Source organism: Schistocerca americana, chromosome X, assembly GCF_021461395.2.
Source record: "Schistocerca americana isolate TAMUIC-IGC-003095 chromosome X, iqSchAmer2.1, whole genome shotgun sequence".
Taxonomy (NCBI): Eukaryota; Metazoa; Arthropoda; class Insecta; order Orthoptera; family Acrididae; genus Schistocerca; species Schistocerca americana.
In genome coordinates this window covers 946024883-946045824 of record NC_060130.1, presented here as the reverse complement: position 1 = coordinate 946045824, position 20942 = coordinate 946024883, and the positions used below count along the sequence as shown (strand labels likewise).

At 41.8% G+C, this 20942-nt stretch overlaps 1 protein-coding gene across 1 annotated transcript in view; it reads left to right on the top strand.

The window, feature by feature from the left end:
• LOC124556553 overlaps nt 1-20942 on the top strand; it is a 99350-nt gene that overhangs the window by 34520 nt on the left and 43888 nt on the right. The window contains exon 4 of the mRNA XM_047130513.1: nt 14973-15212. Within this exon, the coding sequence (XP_046986469.1) occupies nt 14973-15212 (240 nt within the window). The remainder of the gene's footprint in view (nt 1-14972; nt 15213-20942) is intronic.

Below are 20942 nucleotides of genomic sequence, written 5' to 3'. Positions count from 1 at the left end.
GGTGTCAGCAACTGAACTGTGTACACATACATTAATGGTAATTACGCATGACAAAGAACCTGCTGGTAAAGGAATGTTGGTCTGGGTATCTGTAAATGACGGCGTGCCACAGAAGAGATTACGTATCGTTGGGTGGCTGCAGAACAATGAAGCCGTAGATGATATGCATTGTTTTATCAGAAGAACTTGATTAAAGAATCATGAAAGAAGGTTGTATGCAAGGAAGAAGCCTAGAGATACTGGAAGGTTTCAGACTGATTATATAATGGTAAGACAGAGATGTAGGAACAAGAGATTTAGGAACCAGGTTTTAAATTGTAAGACATTTCCAGGAGCAGATGTGGGCTTTGACCACAATCTAGTGGTTATGAACTGTAGATTAAAACTGAAGCAACTGCAAAAAGGTGGGAATTTAAGGAGATGGGACCTGAATAAACTGACAGAACCAGAGGTTGTAGTGAGTTTCAGGGAGAGCATTATGGAACGCTTCACAAGAATGTGGGAAAGAAGTACAGTAGAAGAAGAATGGGTAGCTTTGAGAAATGAAATAGTGAAAGCAACAGAGGATCAAGTAGGTAAACAGACGAGGGCTAATAGAAATCCTTGGGTAACAGAAGAGATATTGAATTTAATTGATAAAAGGAGAAAATACAAAAATGCAGTAAATGAAGCAGGCAGAAAGGAATACAAACGTCTCAAAAATGAGATCGACAGGAAGTGCAAAATGGCTAAGCAGGGATGGCTAGAGGACAAATGTAAGGATGTAGAAGCGTATATCACTAGGGGTAAGATACATACTGCCTACAGGAATATTAAAGAGACCTTTGGAGAAAAGAGAACCACTTGCATGAATATCAAGAGCTCAGATGGAAACCCAGTTCTAAGCAAAGAAGGGAAAGCAGAAAGGTGGAATGAGTATATAGAGTGTCTATACAAGGGCAATGTTCTTGAGGACAATATTATGGAAATGGAAGAGGATGTAGATGAAGATGAAATGGGAGATATGACACTGTGTAAAGAGTTTGACAGATCACTGAAATACCTAAGTTGGAACAAGGCCCCGGGAGTACACAAAATTCCATTAGAACTACTGATAGCCTTGGGAGATGTATCTCAGTAGTTCAGCCCTGACAAAACTCTACCATCTGGTGAGCAAGACATATGAGACAGGGGAAATACCCTCAGACTTCAAGAAGAATACTATAATTCCAATCCCAAAGAAAGCAGGTGCTGACAGATGTGAAAATTACCGAACTATCAGTTTAATAAATCATGGCTGAAAATACTAATACTATTTCTTTACAGACGAATGGAAAAACTGGTAGAAGCAGACCTCGGGGAAGATCAGTTTGGATTCCGTAGAAATGTTGGAACATGCGCGACAATACTGACCTTACGACTTATCTTAGAAGATAGGCAAACCAACGTTTCTAGCATTTGTAGACTTAGAGAAAGCTTTTGACAATGTTGACTGGAATACGCTCTTTCGATTACTGAAGGTGGCAGGGGTCAAATACAGGGAGCGAAAGGCTATTTACAACTTGTACAGAAACCAGATGGCAGTTATAAGAGTCGAGGGACATGAAAGGGAAGCAGTGGTTGGGAAGGGAGTGAGACAGGGTTGTAGCCTATCCCCGATGTTATTCAATCTGTATGTTGAGCAAGCAGTAAAGGAAACAAAAGAAAAATTTGGAGTAGGACTTAAAACCCATGGAGAAGAAATAAAAACTTTGAGGTTCGGCGATGACATTGTAATTCTCTCAGAGACAGCAAAGGACCTGGAAGAGCAGCTGAACGGAATGGACAGTATCTTGAAAGGCTATAAGATTAACATCAACAAAAGCAGAACGAGGATAATGGAATGTAGTCGAATTAAATAGGGTGATGCTGAGGGAATAAGATTAGGAAATGGGACGCTTAAAGTAGTAAATGAGTTTTGCTATTTGGGGAGCAAAATAACTGATGATGGTCGAAGCAGAGAGGATATAAAGTGTAGACTGGCAATGGCAAGGAAGGCGTTCCTGACGAAGAGAAATTTGTTAACATCGAGTATAGATTTAAGCGTCAGGAAGTCGTTTCTGAAAGTATTTGTATGGAGTGTAGCCATGTATGGAAGTGAAACGTGGACGATAAATAGTTTAGACATGAAGAGAATGGAAGCTTCCTAAATGTGGCGCTACAGAAGAATGCTGAAGATTAGATGGGTAGATCACATAACTAATGAGGAGGTATTGAATAGAATTGGGAAGAAGAGAAATTTGTGGCACAACTTGACTAGAAGAAGGGATCGGTTGGTATGACATATTTTGCGGCATCAAGGTATCACCAATTTAGTATTGGAGGACAGCGTGGAGGGTAAAAATCGCAGAGGGATACCAAGAGATGAATACACTAAACAGATTCAGAATGATGTAAGTTGCAATAGGTACTGGGAGATGAAGAAGCTTGCACAGGATAGAGTAGCATAGAGAACTGCATCAAACCAGTCTCTGGACTGAGGACCACAACAACAATCAACAACTGACAACACAATACTTCTTTTCTCCTTTATACTGGCGTGTCCTCATCTCGTGGCATCTAATGGTCAATTTCGCATTGCATGGTAGCGTTGCGATACCATCAAGCCACTGTACGGGATACGACTTTCTAGCTATTCCCTGTCCTGTCCCATTCTCTTATCTAATACTCATGAGCCCTGCTCCAGGTGTAGGGTGAAAGCAGAAAACTGTTTCACAGTCTACCTGAAGAACTAGTTCTCTACATTTTTCCAGCGTGGTTTTCATGAAGTTTTCTCACCGTATCTCTTACACTTTCGTTTGAGATATACCGCCCTTTACAGTCCTAGTAGCTCTTCTGTAGATTCGTGCGACAACTTCTGACAACTCCATACGATCACGCAAAGTACTGGGTCTGTTTTCTCTAACAGATTGCACTTGTGCCTTATACAAGAGTCTGTTTTACAGGTATACCGTACTTAAGCAGAACTCTGCCAAAAAACCTGGTTTGAATTCGACTTAGCTATTTCATGACTTCGGTTCATTAAATATAGTTGCATAGAATAATTTGGAATTATTTATGCGACATGATATGACCCAGAAGTTAAGTGTTTTAGTAGAGTACTCTCAGTATTTTCCTTTCTCTGCCAGTATGGTAAGGGTGCTGTTTTACACTACACCAAGTGCAAGTACTGTCTAACTGACGTGGTACAACGTACAACGGAAGTCACTCGCCCTTCTTAAACACAGCCAGTTTCCTGAATAGCTTAAAAAGTGCTTAAGAGTACAAACACCAATTTCACCACGACATTATGGGCTGCCTAAGATCCATAAGGAAGGGGTTCCACTTCGCCCCATTGTGAGCAATATGGCAGCCCCAACATGTTACCTAGCAAAACATCTGGCTTCTCTTCTGATTTCTTTGGTAGGAAAATGTGACCATCACATTAGAACCTCATAAGATATTATACAACGACTGAAGACTTTGCGTCTCGAACCACCTGATGTATTGGTGAGATCTGATGTGACCTTTTGGTTCACACAAGTACCTCTGGTGGATTCATTTCAACTTACAGAAGCTAAGTTGGAGGAGGACATTTTACATCTATTCAGACACGCGCTTACCTCAACTTACTTTTTACTTAGAGAACAAATTTTGAGCAAACTGACGGTGTTGCTATGGGTAGCCCTTTGTCTCCCATAGTACACATTTTTATGGAAGAATTCGAGGAAAAACCACTTCAGTCGGCGGTGTTGAAACCTAAATGTTTCTGGAGATATGCGGACGACACATTTGTAGTATGGCCACATGGAGTAGAAACGCTTCCTGCCTTTCTGGAACACTTAAAGTCCCTCCATCCGAGCGTTTGCTTCACCATGGAAGTGGAGAAAAATGCAGACCTCCAGTTCTTAGATGTCTTGGTCCGCAGAAAAGAAGACGGTTCCTTGGGTCACAGTGTGTTTCGTAAACGAACTCACACTGAGCTATATCTACGAGCTACGAGCTGCCATCACCCATCTCAACGCAGTGGCGTATTATGGACTCTCGTTCAGAGGGCTAGAGTTATCTCAGATGTACGGAGCTTATCAGCAGAGCTTAGCTATCTTCGCTCTGGTTTGTACAAAACGGATACGCCGATAAACAGATTCGTAATGCATTTCAACCTGGACGCACTGACCCGCAAGACTAGCCATGAGAAACGGAGAACTCCAAGAGGATGGTTCTTGTACCCTATGTTGCTGACGCATCCTTTAAGATCGGCAGGCTGTTCAAGACACGTAAAATATAACGTGTCTTCCGCCCTCCAGCGCGAGTGCTAACGATGCTGCGTTCTGTTAATGAGAACCTAGGTCTAAGGAGACCAGAGATATGTAAAATACCGTGCCAGTGTGGGAAATCATACACTGGCCAGACGAGTCCCATTGTTAAGGATAGGTGCTCTGAACATACACTTCACACCAGATTGGGTTAACCAGAAGAGCCTCTTGTTACTGATCACTGTCTTGACACGGCACATAGCATGAACTACGGAGAGACAAAGATTCTTTCGTCCACTTCCACGTACTGTGACTTCATCATTAAACAAGCAGTCGAAATACGTATAAGTAATAACGCGATTAATAGAGACACGGAATTTCAACTCACCAAGGCATGGGAACCAGCATTGGCTGTACTAACAAGGGAACCTCCCCATCGCAACCCCCCTCAGATTTAGTTATAAGTTGGCACAGTGGATAGGCCTTGATAAACTGAACACAGATCAATCGAGAAAACAGGAAGAAGTTGTGTGGAACTATAAAAAAATAAACAAAATATACAAACTGATTAGTCCACGCGAACATAGGAAACATCAAGGATAGTTTTAGTGGGGAGCGCCGTGGTCCCGTTTTCGCAAAGTTATGATCTGTCCATTCATTCATTGACGTCTCTGTTCACAGTAATAAGTTTAGTGTCTGTGTTTTGCGACCGCACCGCAAAACCATGCGATTAGTAGGCGAAAGGACGTGCCTCTCCAATGGGAACCGAAAACATTTGATCGAAAGGTCATAGGTCAACCGATTCCTCCACAGGAAAACACCTCTGATATATTCTATACGACACTGGTGATGGCATGTGCGTCACATGACAGGAATATGTTGTCGACCCACCTAACGTGTACACTTGGCGAATGGGTAAAAGATTCTTCTACGTTGCCCGATTTAGGTTTTCTTGTGGATGTGATAATTACTCCCAAAAAAGTGATGAAAACATAAGAGTTTGTCGCATAAACTGCAACAAATGAATCCAAAAGTCTCACAGTCGCACACTTTTCCCTGTGCTCTGTCAAAACATATGTTTTTAGCGTTTTCAAACGTAGACCGTAAAATCCTGCATATGTCCAAGCAAATCTGAACATGTCCTGGAATTTTGGAGAGCGAAGTTGATTATGTGTGAGTGCCTGAACTTTGATAATTGTCTGAAAATAAAAAATTGAACTGTTCTCGCGAAGGAAGACTTGAACCAAGGACCTCTCGTTCCGCAGCTGCTCGTGCTAACCACGGGACCACGGTGGTCCTGAGTTCTGTCTATCCTTGATGTTGCCTATCTTGCGCATGGACTAATCAGTTTGTATATTTTGCTTATTTTTTCATAGTTCCACACAACTTCTTCCTGTTTTCTCGATTGATCTGTGTTCAGTTTTTCAAGGTCTATCCACTGTGCCAACTTATAACTAAGGGGGGGGGGGGGGGTGCGATGGGGAGGTTCCCTTGTAAGCATCGTCGCATGCAGACGAACGAATCGGAGTCCGCACACTTAAAATGGGCGCCAACACTGCACGGCGAGCCTTGTTCCGTTACACATGTAACAACGGCAACTAATCAATAAAGAAGATTTGGAATCGTGTTACTGACAAATTCTCGAGCTTTCACTCGTCCCAGGATGTAGTGACGTCTGATAGTACTATTTTCAAGACGGGTACAGCCTCTGTAATTTATTCTCGCGATAGAAATTAGTTTACCACGATGTATTTCGTTTGTCAGACATTCAAGTTTTCAATAATTTTCTTCATTGTTTCATGTGAATGCAGAAATTTGAAGTCAGTCGGCCAAGAACTTTGAAGTAAATCGGTCAAGTAGGTCTCTAACTGTTTGATAACAACATTCCTCCTTATACATACCGGCAAGCCACTGCAGCAACACGTCAGTAAGCACGTGAAGATGCTGAGCAGCTGTCTCGTTGAAATACAGCGCCACTTCCACATCACCCGAAGCGACGCCCGTAGTAGTTCAGCGTTATCTCGCGAGCGACCAACGACAATGCCTTTTTGTATGTGACAGCTTCGTCAGCAAATACTCTGAGAGTGTTGTAAATACTATGAATCGTTTGTGGACACTGAAAATGCGAGCGGCACGCTGCACACACAATGTTACTTATATCTGTGTTGAACGTTCGCTGTCCAGTATGATGTACTGAGATCTTCTAGTCAAAAATGCATCAACACAAGTCAGGTATTTCACGTCCTCCTCCAGTATTTTAGAGAGGGAATTTCCATGTATTTGTGTAGCTGTTAAGGTATTCCGAATTTTGAAGAGGACAGGGTCCACAGCCTTAGTGTAAGTTTTGAGATGCTTTAACATAGATCCTAGTTGTCTGAAACCAAATATATGTGGTGGCGTAAGTCTGCCCGCTGTTTCACACTCCGTGTGAGCACGAGCCATGTGGCCGGCATAACACCAGCAGTCAGCTAGCAAAAAATTCAAAAATAGATCCACAGTGCACACCGAAATGAAACGCTCGTAAAGCCACATGTAACTGACACATTCTATTGCATTTCTTTTTACGCTGTGTGAAGATTACAAGTTACAAGTTCGTTTAGAGCACTGTTATCTGCCGGCCGCGGTGGTCTAGCGGTTCTGGCGCTGCAGTCCGGAACCGCGGGACTGCTACGGTCGCAGGTTCGAATCCTGCCTCGGGCATGGGTGTGTGTGATGTCCTTAGGTTAGTTAGGTTTAAGTAGTTCTAAGTTCTAGGGGACTTATGACCTAAGATGTTGAGTCCCATAGTGCTCAGAGCCATTTGAACCACTGTTATCTACAGAACATAAAAGTGAATTATCTGAGGAGATACGCCATATAAGCAGTATCTTCGTTATTAATTGACAATGTGAAACAGTTTCTATCGATTTTCCGAACTGTAGGGAGACAAAAACTAGCATTTCACTTGCGTTCAACATTTACAAGGCACTTTGTCTGAAGAAAGCAAGATAGGATCCAAATAAATCATGTTTCCTAAAGTCCTAGTTGTTTAAGAGATTTTTTTTCCTTAAGTAATTTCAGTATTTAGAACTTGGAATATCCTTAAGAATCCTACAGATCGGCCTCACGAATATTAGTCTGCAATTAAATGCATGCGTCCTTTCATTCTTATAAAAAAGTGTGACCTATGAAACTTCCTGGCAGATTAAAACTGTGTGCCAGACCGAGACTCGAACTCGGGACTTTTGCCTTTCGCGGGCAAGTGCTCTACCAACTGAGCTACCCAAGCACGACTCACGCCCCGTCCTCACAGCTTTACTTCTGCCAGTACCTCGTCTCCTGCCTTCCAAACTTTACAGAAGCTTTCCTGCGAAACTTGCAGAACTAGCACTCCTGAAAGAAAGGATATTGCAGAGACATGGCTTAGCCACAGCCTCGGGGGTGTTTCCAGACTGAGATTTTCACTCTGCAGCGGAGTGTGCGCTGATACGAAACTTCTTGGCAGATTAAAACTGTGTGCCGGACTGAGACTCGAACTCGGTACGTTTGCCTTTCATGGGCAAGTGCTTTACCAACAACTGAGCTACCCAAGCACGACTCACGCCCCGTCCTCACAGCTTTTGCAGGCGAGCTTCTGTAGAGTTTGGAAGGTAGGAGACGAGGTACTGGCAGAAGTAAAGCTGTGAGGACGGGGCGTGAGTCGTGCTTGGGTAGCTCAGTTGGTAGAGCACTTGCCCGCGAAAGGCAAAGGTCCCGAGTTCGAGTCTCCGTCCGGCACACAGTTTTAATCTGCCAGGAAGTTTCGTATCAGCGCACACTCCGCTGCAGAGTGAAAATCTCATTCTGCAGTGTGACCTATGCTCTTTCCGTCACACGGACTATTCGCTGCGTGAAAGATTATCGAATTCCTGAACTTTGTCCACAAAATTTTTTTCGACGCTTACCTTTGTCTTATTGTGCATGGTACCCTTCAAAATACTCTCCTCCACAATTGACACACCGCTCCCAACTCCGTTTCCGCTTCCGGAAGCAGTCTTGATACGCCTGTCGCTGGATGCAATTTCTGTGAATTTTCTTTTATCTCTTCTATCGTTGTAAATCTTCGTCCTTTCGATGGGGTTTTCAACTTTGGAAATAAAAAAACAAAGTCCGCAGGGACCAAGTCTGGCGAGTACGCAACATCTCGTTCTCATTTGTGCCATCCAAATACTCTTCACAGACTGCGAGGCGAAGGTATTTGTGGTTTTGACTCATGAGCCGTGGGACGAACTTGGCGGAAACACGATGCATTAGAAGATGCTGTGTCAGGATTCCATGACGTGATCCAACTGAAATGTTACATTCTTCTGCAATTTCTAGAGGAGTTAGTCTTCCACTGGCTCCTGACATGAGCGTCGTCGGTAGACGTCGAAGGGCGTTCTGAACGAGGGTTATCGCAAACTTCCGTCCGGCCTCTTTTAAACCGTGTGAACCACTCGTAACACCGAGTACAGCTTAAGCACTCATCACCGTACGCTTCCCGCATCATTTGGTGTGTCTCTGTAAAGGCATTCTTGAGTTTCACGCAAAATTTAATGCAGACGCGTTGCTCCTCTAACTATTCCATCTCGAAATTCGCAAACTGTGTGACGCAATGTTCTACTCAATACAAGACTGAACAATAACTAACAGACATACAACAACGAAACTTTCGGCAAATACACACTAAACACAGCTGTGTGCAGGGATGCCAACCGCATCTCACTCCAACACACCACTGGCGCGAAATTATTGTGAATATTCTGGAATTTTGTGACATACCTCGTATTTCAGTATCTTTCATTTGTGATTGTTGGCGACGTTCAAACAGTGGAACGGTGATGGGGTATCTGTAAGTAAAGATGAACCTAAGAACTGAAACAAGGTAAGCCGCCATTGTATAATGAAAACGAGACAGATGGGAAAAAGTAAGTAACCTGTTTATTATTTCAAAAGTAATCGACATAGCTGTTAATACATTTATCCCACTGTGAAACAGGACGGCCAAAGCTTTCACGGAAAAAAAATTTCGGTGGCCTACGAAACCACAATTGTATCCAGGAGTACACCTCTTCGTCCGAAGAAAATCGAAGACCACGATTGTGTTTCTTCAGGGCTCCAAAAATATGGAAGTTACATGGGAAGAGATCAGGGCCGTATGGGGGATGTATAAGGGCTTCCCAGCGGAACTTCTAGAGCGTAGTCGAAACAGCTTTGGTAACATGTGGGAGGACAACAGGCACACTTTGCAAAAATTGAAGCGCGTCATCAAGTCCAAACGTCCAGGAGTTTTGACGGACGGCATCATTCTGTTGCACCATAATGCCACCCACATGTTGCCAAGGGTGTTTCTACTACATAAGTTTCGCTGGGAAGCCCTAATACATACTTCATGCAGATCCAATCACTTCCCACGTGATTTCCATACTTTTGGAGCCCTGAAAAAAGATATTCGTGGCTGTCAGTTTGCTTCGGACACAGAGGTACATGCCTGGTTCCGTAGGCAACCGTAAACATTTTTCAATGAAGGCACTGGCCGTCTCGTGTTAATAGTTACGGCGATTATTTTTGAAATAATACATAGTTCTCTAACTTTTTCCCATCTGTTTCCTATTCATTTCACTGCATCTTACATCTCTACACACTGAAGTGAAAAGAGTCAGAAATTATTTAATTCGATACTGTAACCTATAATGAATTTGAAAAATCACATAATTAGTTTAAGCACATATGCGATTGCAGTCTTTCTCGGCGTATTCACTTCGCCAGAAGATGATGGGCACGAAACTCATCGAAACGTTGCGAAAGACGACGCCACCACTCGGCTGATAACCCGAGAAGAATTCATCAGTGGTTTAAGCACAATTGCATCACAGCACGATCATATCTTCCAAACCAGCACCGTGAGAATGGTGCACTGGTCAAGACAGTGGACCGACACTCTGGAGTAAAGGATTCAGATACCCTTGAAGCTATCATGATTTATATTTTTCATGGTTTCCCCATGGGGTGCTCCTCAAATCAGTCTATTCTTGCACAGTTCAGGAGCAGTGGAGTCACGTGCGGATCCGTGTGGTCGATCATGGACCCCCCCACAAAAAAAAGGTTATTAGAAGCGTTTGTACATTGTCCAGTCATATTAATGTGACCACTCGTCAAAAGCCTGAATAACCACCTTTTGCAGCACGGACTGACATGCAGGAAGAGAGTCACTGAGGTTCTGGAAGGCACTGGCAGGGACGTGGCGCCATTCCGCCGTGGCCAGCTGCGCTACGTTTCTCGGTTGAGGATCCGTGGCGCGAATAGCCCGATCGAGGTGGTCCCACAGATTCTCCATTACGTTTAAATCGGGGGAGTATGGTGTCTAGCGGAGCACAGTAAAGTAATCCTGGAATAAAACGAAATAATAAGCAACCAGTTGCGTAAAAGAAATTTAATTTCTTTACTGGTTTCGGGCACATAGTGCCCTTCTTCAGAAGGTTATACCTACCACGTTCTTTGGGAGTGTCAACAATAAGATGGATACAGCAAATTGCCATGGTCCTAAAAAATATACAGGAGCAGTGAGTAATATAATACTGAATCCATTAATACTTTAAGAGCTCTTAGATGCTTACATTATTTCGTTATATAAGACTACATTTGCTGAGGACATCTACATACATACTGCGCAATCCACCATACGGTACGTGGCGGAGGGTACCTCGTACCACAACTAGCATCTTCTCTCCCTGTTCCACTCCCAAATAGAACGAGGGAAAAATGACTGCCTATGTGCCTCTGTACGAGCCTTAATCTCTCTTATCTTATCTTTGTGGTCTTTCCGCGAAATATAAGTTGGCGGCAGTAAAATTGTACTGCAGTCAGCCTCAAATGCTGGTTCTCTAAATTTCCTCAGTAGCGATTCACGAAAAGAACGCCTCCTTTCCTCTAGAGACTCCCGCCCGAGTTCCTGAAGCATTTCCGTAACACTCGCGTGATGATCAAACGCACCAGTAAGAAATCTAGCAGCCCGCCTCTGAATTGCTTCTATGTCCTCCCTCAATCCGACCTGATAGAGATCCCGAACGCTCGAGCAGTACTCAAGAATAGGTCGTATTAGTGTTTTATAAGCGATCTCCTTTACAGATGAACCACATCTTCCCAAAATTCTACCAATGAACCGAAGACGACTATCCGCCTTCCCCACAACTGCCATGACATGCTTGTCCCACTTCATATCGCTCTGCAATGTCACGCCCAAATATTTCATTGACGTGACTGTGTCAGGCACTACACTACTAATGGAGTACTCAAACATTACGGGATTCTTTTTCCTTTTCATCTGCATTAATTTACATTTATTTATATTTAGAGTTAGCTGTCATTCTTTACACCAATCACAAATCCTGTCCAAGTCATCTTGCATTCTCCTACAGTCACTCAACGACGACGCCTTTCCGTACACCACAGCATCATCAGCAAACAGCCGCACATTGCTATCCATCCTATCCAAAAGATCATTTATGTAGATAGAAAACAACAGCGGACCTACCACACTTCCCTGGGGCACTCCAGATGATACCCTCACCTCCGATGAACACTCACCATCGAGGACAACGTACTGGGTTCTATTACTTAAGAAGTCGGATAAAATACTAAACTCAGGCTGGTTCTCTCTGAACCACACACATACAATGCGAACTGCGTAACAAGTTGAACTGTCCTGCTGGTAGATACCTTGTTGCTGAGGGAAAAGAAACAGATTGTAGCGGTGGAAATGGCCCCCAGGGATGTGTACACACTTGTGTTCATCTATTGTGTCTTGCAGAATGACGAGAGTACCTAGGGAGTGCCCTCTAGCCTGGATGCGGTGATTGTTGCAGGATGTTTGCTTTCGGATGTTTCACACCGTATATGCTAACAATCATCTGGCTGATGGGGCATAAAACGTGACTCATCTGGAAAGACCGCCTGTCGTCACTCAGTGGACCTCCAGTTTCGGTATAGGCGCCTTTATTCCAGCCTCCATCAATGATGAACAGCACACACCGTGGATGCATGAATAAAGACACCTGCTGCAGAGGCCGATATGCAGCAACGTTCGCTTAACTGTCGTTGAGGAGACGCTGTTGGTATCCCATTAGTTCATCTCGACGGTCTGTTGCTTAACAGTTGCACGTCTATTCGCTCATACACATCGGCGCCAGTTTTGGATGGCGCCGTTTTGCCATACACGGAATACTTCAGCCACGGCGGCATGCGACCGGTTTAAAAACTTAGCCGTTTCGGAATTGCTTCCACCATTGTTCCGCAAGCCAATGATCATGCCCCTTTGGACGTCAAACAAATCACTCTGTATCCAAATTACGACTGCACCGTTTTCCGTGCCCCCGCGACACACTTTCTGTGAACTCCACTACTGCTGGTGTCACCTGCCGTCTGTGAGTGGCTATTGGAAGCTGATGTCGAACATAGGTAGTGGTCACATTAATGTGACTGGACTGTGTATTTTTGCATACGGTGCATATTAGAAATTTCATAACTAACTTCAGGAGAACAAAGTAGTATTAAAATTAAGAGTCTCGAGAATGGCAAGGAATTCTAGAATTTACATTCAACCCAGGATTCTTTCAGTTTGAAGGCCTGCTCACGCGGATAGGTTTGCGGCCTCATCGGTAACTTTCCAGCCAGGTAAAGCTGATTAGCACCGGTTGACGTACCCAACGTTTGCAATAAATGGAGTGGCCGTGCGGTTCTAGGCGCTGCAGTCTGGAGCCTAGCGAACGCTACGGTCGCAGGTTCGAATCCTGCCTCGGGCATGGATGTGTGTGATGTCCTTAGGTTAGTTAGGTTTAATTAGTTCTAAGTTCTAGGTGACTGATGACCTCAGAAGTGAAGTCGCATAGTGCTCAGAGTCATTTGAACCATTTTTGCAATAAATCTGGCAGTTCGTCAGTTCACAGTTAGACTCAGCAAACCACAGGAAGCTGAGTAAGGGTCGACAGGCAGACAAAACGGAAGACACTTTACTACTATTCATGTAGCCATGGCTTGCAGACCAGTGTTCACAATCTTAGTGCTTCGTGAAGTACTGATAGTAGTATATGCGTAGTTCGATTTTATATTGAGTGAATGATGAAGTTGTAGGTGTTTGTTTCTATTAACTTCTTGAATGAATTATGCGATACATGTGTCCCTCATATTTTCTAATGTACCGGTAAGATTTTGAAAGGCTATTTTTTGATGTTATCAGTATGATAAAAAATGAACTATTCACTGATTTAAATACTTTGTTATTATTAGTGGAGAGTGTTGTAACTTGGGAACGTTTCAAGAGTTTCTTCTTCACTCAGCTCTGCAATAGAATTTTGTAGCATTCCCCGCTATTTCCTCTCTTATTTTACGTTAATGTCCATTGGGACTTTTCACGGTCGATTCAAAGAAAACACATCTGTTGATAAGGAGAGAAAAAAAACTGATTTCCAAACCCTAATCAGCAATGTACCACAAACGAACTGTTACCCTACCAGTGGTGCGTGACTATTGAACTTCAGACATACCTGCTGGTTCCGCGTGTTCGATGTCCAGCCGCACATCCTCGACTTCTTAACCTTAACTGATCTTACCTGCAGCAGAGCTGCCAGTACGCTACGCTCCCCTATTTGGACTCTGATATTGTATGCTTCTAAGATAACAACATTTTGGGAGAGATTAGTACTCCCGTAAATGAATAGCAGACAAAGCTGGTAAAATATTAATATATTGTTGAGGCGCAGTGTCCTCCAACTTCGTCGTTACCAAGTTACAAATTGCTTTTATCAAGATTCTCGGAGATCACGCGACCGTAAGTCCTTCCTCTCGAGACGACACTACCGATATAAATGAAAAAGTTACTCGCGTCAGAAGCTAAAGTCTAAGCTGCCATAGCTCTGCTACACTATGTGACATGATTTATGCACTTTGTCACGCGGGACTTCAAATTAGAACGCCAGGATAGCTTAGAATATTGCTGGCAGTTAATAATCCGAAAGCCTCCAAGAGACAAAAATAAACTAACACCGCCGTCGCAACAAAGTGATCATCAGCGACGATGACAATAAAATGTCGTGTGGCGAGGACCTGCTGCCAGGTAGACCCGATCGCTTGGTGCAAGTCTTTTAAGGTGACGCCACTTCGGCGTCTCTGTCTCATTTTCATTCTTTTTCCTGTTTTACCTACAAGAAATGATACAAAAGTATTTTGATTGGGTTTCTATCCTTGTAGCACCTAATTGCTTTTCTGTGCATTTATCTGCAGCATAGCTATTCTTTACATATGATTCATTTCTTACATGCTTACTTCAAACTAATGCTACCTGTGAATGGTATTGTATTGTATTTCCACAGGTAACTGAACTGCTTTGCACCAACAAAACCACTCTACCCAAAAGGGAATATATTGTATATTGTTTTACATAATGTGCTATGTTCTTCAGGTCTTAAATGATCTGTCAGTGAGCTGTCTTATCAGTGTCACAAGGCTGTCTTATCAGCACAATGTACTTCAACAAACTTCAAATTCTGTGGAAGGATGATGTTGCCACTAGTTATAGCCACATTTAATGTGCAAGTGTTGTTATATAAATGTAAAAAATTGGCAGTTTCACCAAATAAAAAAAGCATACTATCTTCTTCATAATTTATATCCTCTTACCTGGATAAATACTGAAATTCTAGATTCTGCATATTGTGTTTTAAACAGAGAAGAGCTGGAAAACTTGACCGTTGCTGATTTGTTCATCCCTGGGACAAACGGTTCAGACACTAACAATGGATCAGTTATGGAAAATACAAGTGAAAGACATGGCTGCTATGTTCTCACACAAGATGCTGATGTTTGGGGACAGTTAGTGCATGGAATTCGATACATAGACATTGATGTTCGTGACCACCCTGGCAACAAGACAACTACCTATGCTCCTGCAACACAAGATGATGATGGGTATGTACAGTAATATAAACAAACTAATTAATTAGCTTGATTAATTATCTGCATTTCAGATGGCTGTAGTAAAGGACTTTGAAAAAGCATATGTCATGAAACAAGACTTGTTTGAGTAATAAATTTTACAGTCTTTTGTGGATTAGGATTTATTCATTTCATGATGTACACTTGAAAACCATTTGGTTCATGTAAATGAACCATATCACAAATTTGTTATATTTGTAGTAATAAATAATAATATGACACAAAAATGAGATTTCTGTGAATAAGCATGTAGACCTATATATCCTTAGATAATTAACAAGATTTATCTAGTTTAAATTGTCAGTTCATCTTATGTGAGTTCATTCACTGAGTATTAAAATTCCTGCATCGGTGCCTCGTGTGACTTTATTTTCAGTGGACGTAACTTCATGTGCATTAAAACATTCTCTTCTAATTAATTATTAATCATCCTTCTCATACACTGTGGAACGGAGCGTCTCTCCTGCAAAGTCTTCCACTGGAGTTTATCTATCATCTCCGTAATGCTTTCGCAATTACTAAATGATCCTATAACGAAGCGTGCTGCTCTCCATTGGATCTTCTCTATTTCTTCTATCAACCCTATCTGGCACGGATACCACACTGGTGAGCAATATTCAAGCAGTGGGCGACAAGTGTACTGTAACCTACTTCTTTTGTTTTCGGATTGCATTTTCTTAGAATTCTTCCAATGAATCTGGCTGGCATCTGCTAAACCGACAATCAACTTTATACGATCATTCCATTTTAAATCACTCCTAATGCCTACTCCCAGATAATTTATGAAATTAACTGCTTCCAGTTGCTGACCAGCTACATTGTATCTGAATGATAAAGGATCTTTCTTTCTGTGTATTTGCAGCACATTACACTTGTCTACATTGAGATTCAGTTGCCATTCCCTGCACCATGTGTCAATTCGTTGCAGATCCTCCTGCATTTCAGTACAATTTTCCATTGTTACAGACTCTCAATATACCACAGCATCATCGGCGAAGAGCCTCAGTGAACTTCCGATGTTATCCACAACGTCATTTATGTATATTTTGAATAGCAACGGTCCTACGACACTCCGCTGTGGCACACCTGAAATCACTCTTACTTCGGAAGACTTCTCTCCATTAAGAATGACATGCTGCGTTCTTTTATCTAGAAACTCTTCAATCCAATCGCACAATTGGTCTGATAGTCCATATGCTCTTACTTTGTTCATTAAATGGCTGTGGGGAACTGTATCAAATGCCTTGCAAAAGTCAAGAAACACGACATCTACCTGGGAACCCATGTCTATGGCCCTCTGAGTCTCGTGGACGGATAGCGCGAGCTGGGTTTCACACGACCGTCTTTTTTGAAACCCATGCTGATTCCTACAGAGTAGATTTCTAGTCTCCAGAAAAGTCATTATACATGAACATAATACGTGTTCCAAAATTCTACAATTGATCGACGTTAAAGATATAGGTCTATAGTTCTGCTCATCTGTTTGACATCCCTTCTTGAAAACTAGGATGACCTGTGCCCTTTTCCAACCCTTTGGAACGCTACGCTCTTCTAGAGACCTACAGGACATCGCTGTAAGAAGGGGGGCAAGTTCCTTTGCGTACTCTGTGTAAAATCGAACTGGTATCCAATCAGGTCTAGCTGCCTTTCCTCTTTTGAGCGATTTTAATTGTTTCTCTATCCATCTGTCATCTATTGCGATATCTACCATTTTGTCATCTGTGCGACAATCTAGAGAGGGAACTACAATGCAGTCTTCCTTTGTGAAACAGCTTTGGAAAAAGACATTTAGTATTTCGGCCTTTAGTCTGTCATCCTCTGTTTCAGTACCATTTTGGTCACAGAGTGTCTGGACATTTTGTTTTGATCCACCTAGCGCTTTGACATAAGACCAAGGAATTATGTGATGGAGAAATTGTGGCGAATGTTACACCACTTCTACAGCCAATGGACCACTGCAAACGTTAAAACTTATTTACAGAAAACAATTTTTAGAATGCTGATCCAAGGTGATAGCAGTCCTTTTGTGGACAAAATAAAAAAGACCAATGTGAAGTATGTTGTTTATTGTGCCACTGAGGCATGGCAGAATATTTCAGAAAATCGTGGAGAAAACTGTGGACATCTCTTGAATTTCAAAAGAACCTAGTTGATAATGAAGAGGAAAATCTACTACAAATGATACAGGCAATCCCTGGATGTGAAGAAGCTAGTGAAGATGAGTGGATGGCAGCAGATGGGCTATGTGTGGAGAACCTTACTGTCACTGATTTAGATGCTGCTGTGACTCAACACCAGGAAGAAGTGGACTGCTGTGACGGAAGTGACAATGAGCCTGAAAGTGACAAAGGAGAGATGGTGCCACACAGTGAGGCAGTAGAAGCCCTTGGCCTCGAGCTATGTTATTTGGACCAACAGCCCACTGCTACACCTGCTGATTTGATGTTTATGAGACAATTGCACAACTATGCCTCATATAACATATTCATTATGCCATAAAACAATGACTGAGCTTTTGTCATCTAAAAAGTAAGGATAAAATGTCCACTGTATTTTAGTAAGTTTGACAGCTTTTCTTTAATAGTTATGCATTGTTTAAACCTAATGTTTTCTTGCCAATTTTTCTAATACAAGTTTACTATACTGTGTAAATTAAAATAATGTGTATGTACAGCAGTTTACCATACAGTTTTCCATACTTAGACTAACATTTTTCATGTTCGGATTAACCAAAAGTTCAGATTACTGGGGTTCAGATTACCGGGACTCTGCTGTAATCAATTTTTTTCTGCAACTTCAGTATTGTCCTATCTTCCTCAAAAAGTATTACAGTATCTAATTACAGATTCAAAAGAGATTTCCTTGTGTTCATGTCAGTTTCAGTTGAAAATATTCACACTGCAAATACAAAGCTGCTTAGTTTGTTTTCTAGGTAATCAGAGTTGTATGTAAACTTCAGTGTTTAAGTAAATTGAATCCTAAGAATATGACCGAGTCAATCAATTCTCTACCTTGGTTGCTGTAAATATCTTACTCTGGTCGAACTTTGACTGTTCAGTTCTGACATACATCACTGGGGATTTAGATATGTTCAGATTCAACCCATTTAGCTAAATCAAGTTTCAAATCTACTGAGAATACCAATCAATGGATAGGAATTTTTTCTGCATCCAGATTTTCAACTAACACAGAAGTAATGTTCACAAACAAAACTGACTGGGAAATAACAGTTACCAGTAAATCTTGAACTTATCCCTTTGAAAATAAGTACCCTTCATTTTCTGTTTGATAAGTAGGGTTTAAATCCTTATGCCATGTTTGCCAAGTCCATAAACAAAAAAGATGCAGTTGAAAGGATCAGAAGTGTTTGTGAGGTCACAGAAGAGTCCTCTAACCTCATTGTGCATTCTAATAATCTGTTTATTTTCTCAGCAAAACTACATACTGCATCTGTGATGCTTTTGTCCTGTTCAAAATCAAACTGATTGCTTAGGATAAAAACATATTTTACAATACAATTTATGATCTTGGTAAGAGCTGCTTCCTCATTCATCTATTCATTCATCATATTCTGTAGATCCCATGAAGAAAGAGAGCCTATAGTGATGCAGAATGAGTCAAGATACACAAATTTGAGACAAACACATTGTAGATACTTAATCTTCACACTGTATTAACAATAAGCTCTCGTTACATTGCTTAATGCAATTCATGCCTCTGTCATCTAAATATAATCAAGTAAATTAGTAAGAAAGCTGCTACTCTGAAAACGGCTGTTCCCTCCTCAGTTTTATTATATAGCTGCTGTTTATGCACTATTAGTATCCTAATATTCACATGATGACAAAGGTTTTTATCAGGGAACAGATTTTTATGTCAATAAATACTGAGTCCTTTATACACTGAAGAGCCAAGGAAACTGGTATACCTGCCTAATACCGTGTAGGCCCCCTGCGAGCATACAGAGATGCCGCAACACGATACGGCATGGACCTGAGTAATGACTGAAGTAGTGCTGGATGAAACTGACACACATGAAATCTACAGGGCTGTCCATAAATCCATAAGAGTACGAGGGATTGGAGATCTCTTCTGAACAACACGCTGCAAGGCATCCCAGATTTGCTCAATAATGTTCATGTCTGAAGAGTTTGGTGGCCAGTGGAAATGTTTGAGCTCAGAAGAGTGTTCCTCAAGCTACTATCTATCAACTCTGGATGTTTGGGGTGTTGCATTGTCCTGCTGGAATTGCCCGAGTCCATTGGAATGCACAATGGACATGAATGGATGCAGGTGATCAGACAGGATGCTTATGTACGTGTCACCTGTCAGAGTCATATCTAGACGTATCAGGGGTCCCATATCACTCCAACTGCACGCACCTCACACCATTACACAACTTCCAACAGCTTGAACACTCCCCCGCTAACATGCAGGGTCCGTGAATTCATGAGGTTGTCTCCATACTCGTACACATCCATCTGCTCAATACAATTTGAAACAAGACTCATCCAACCAGGCAACATGTTTCTATTCATCAACAGTCCAAAGTCAGTGTTGACAGACCCAGACTAGATGTAAAGCCTTGTGTCATGCAGTCATCAAGAGTACACGAGTGGGCCTTCAGCTCCAAAAGCCCATATCAATGATGTTTTGTTGAATGGTTCCCACACTGACACTTGTTGATGGTGCAGCATTGAAATCTGCAGTAATTTGCGGAAGGGTTGCACTTCTGTCACATTGAATGATTCTCTTCAGTTGTCGTTGGTCCCATTCTTGCAGGATATTTTTCCAACCACAGCAGTGTCAGAGATTTGATGTTTTATCAGATTCCTGATAGTTACAGTACACTTGTGAAATTGTTGTACAGGAAAATTCCCACTTCATTGCTACTTCGGAGATGCTGTGCCCCGTCTCTCATGCTCCAACTATAAACCCATGTTCAAACTCACTTAAATCTTTATAACCTGCCATCATAGAAGCAGTAACTGATCTAACAATAGCCTCAGACATTTGTTGTCTTATATAGGTGTTGCCGGCCGTAGCGCCATGTTCTGCCTGTTTACATATCTGTGTATTTGAATATGCTTGTCTATATCAGTTTCTCCGGCACTTCTGCGTATTGCACTATTACTTGTCATACATCTTAATATCAAACACAGCTACATCCCACATAGTTAACAGAAATTTTCAGTCTGAACATTCAGATAATTTGTAAGAAGAGTGTCAGAGGTATTTCTTTAAAGAGTCTTTTGATGTGGTAGGGATTTCCTGTTTCTTTCTTAATGTTAAGCAGGAGTTGTTGAACATCTTACCACCAGAGTACACAATTCCATTATGAATCCTGTAGAAGTAGATAAGTCTACATGTAAATAGTTTTTGTGTCTTGTATTGTGGCTGTGTACATCACAGTTCAGTTGAAAATGGTTTTCCATTATCAGCAACAAAAACCATTAAGGAGAAAATGTATTGGAAACTAAGTGTAAGAATTCCAAGATCCTTAAAAAGCCTTCTACAAGATGTATGATTATCTACTGTACACAATATTCTTGCAGTTTACTTCTGCCGAACAAACACTTCATTTATACTAAATGTACTGCCATAGAACATAATTCCATGAGACAGGGATTGAAAATATGCAAAATAAGCCAACACTCTTGACTCTAGGTCAGCACAATGGAAAATATTTCCATGGACATAACA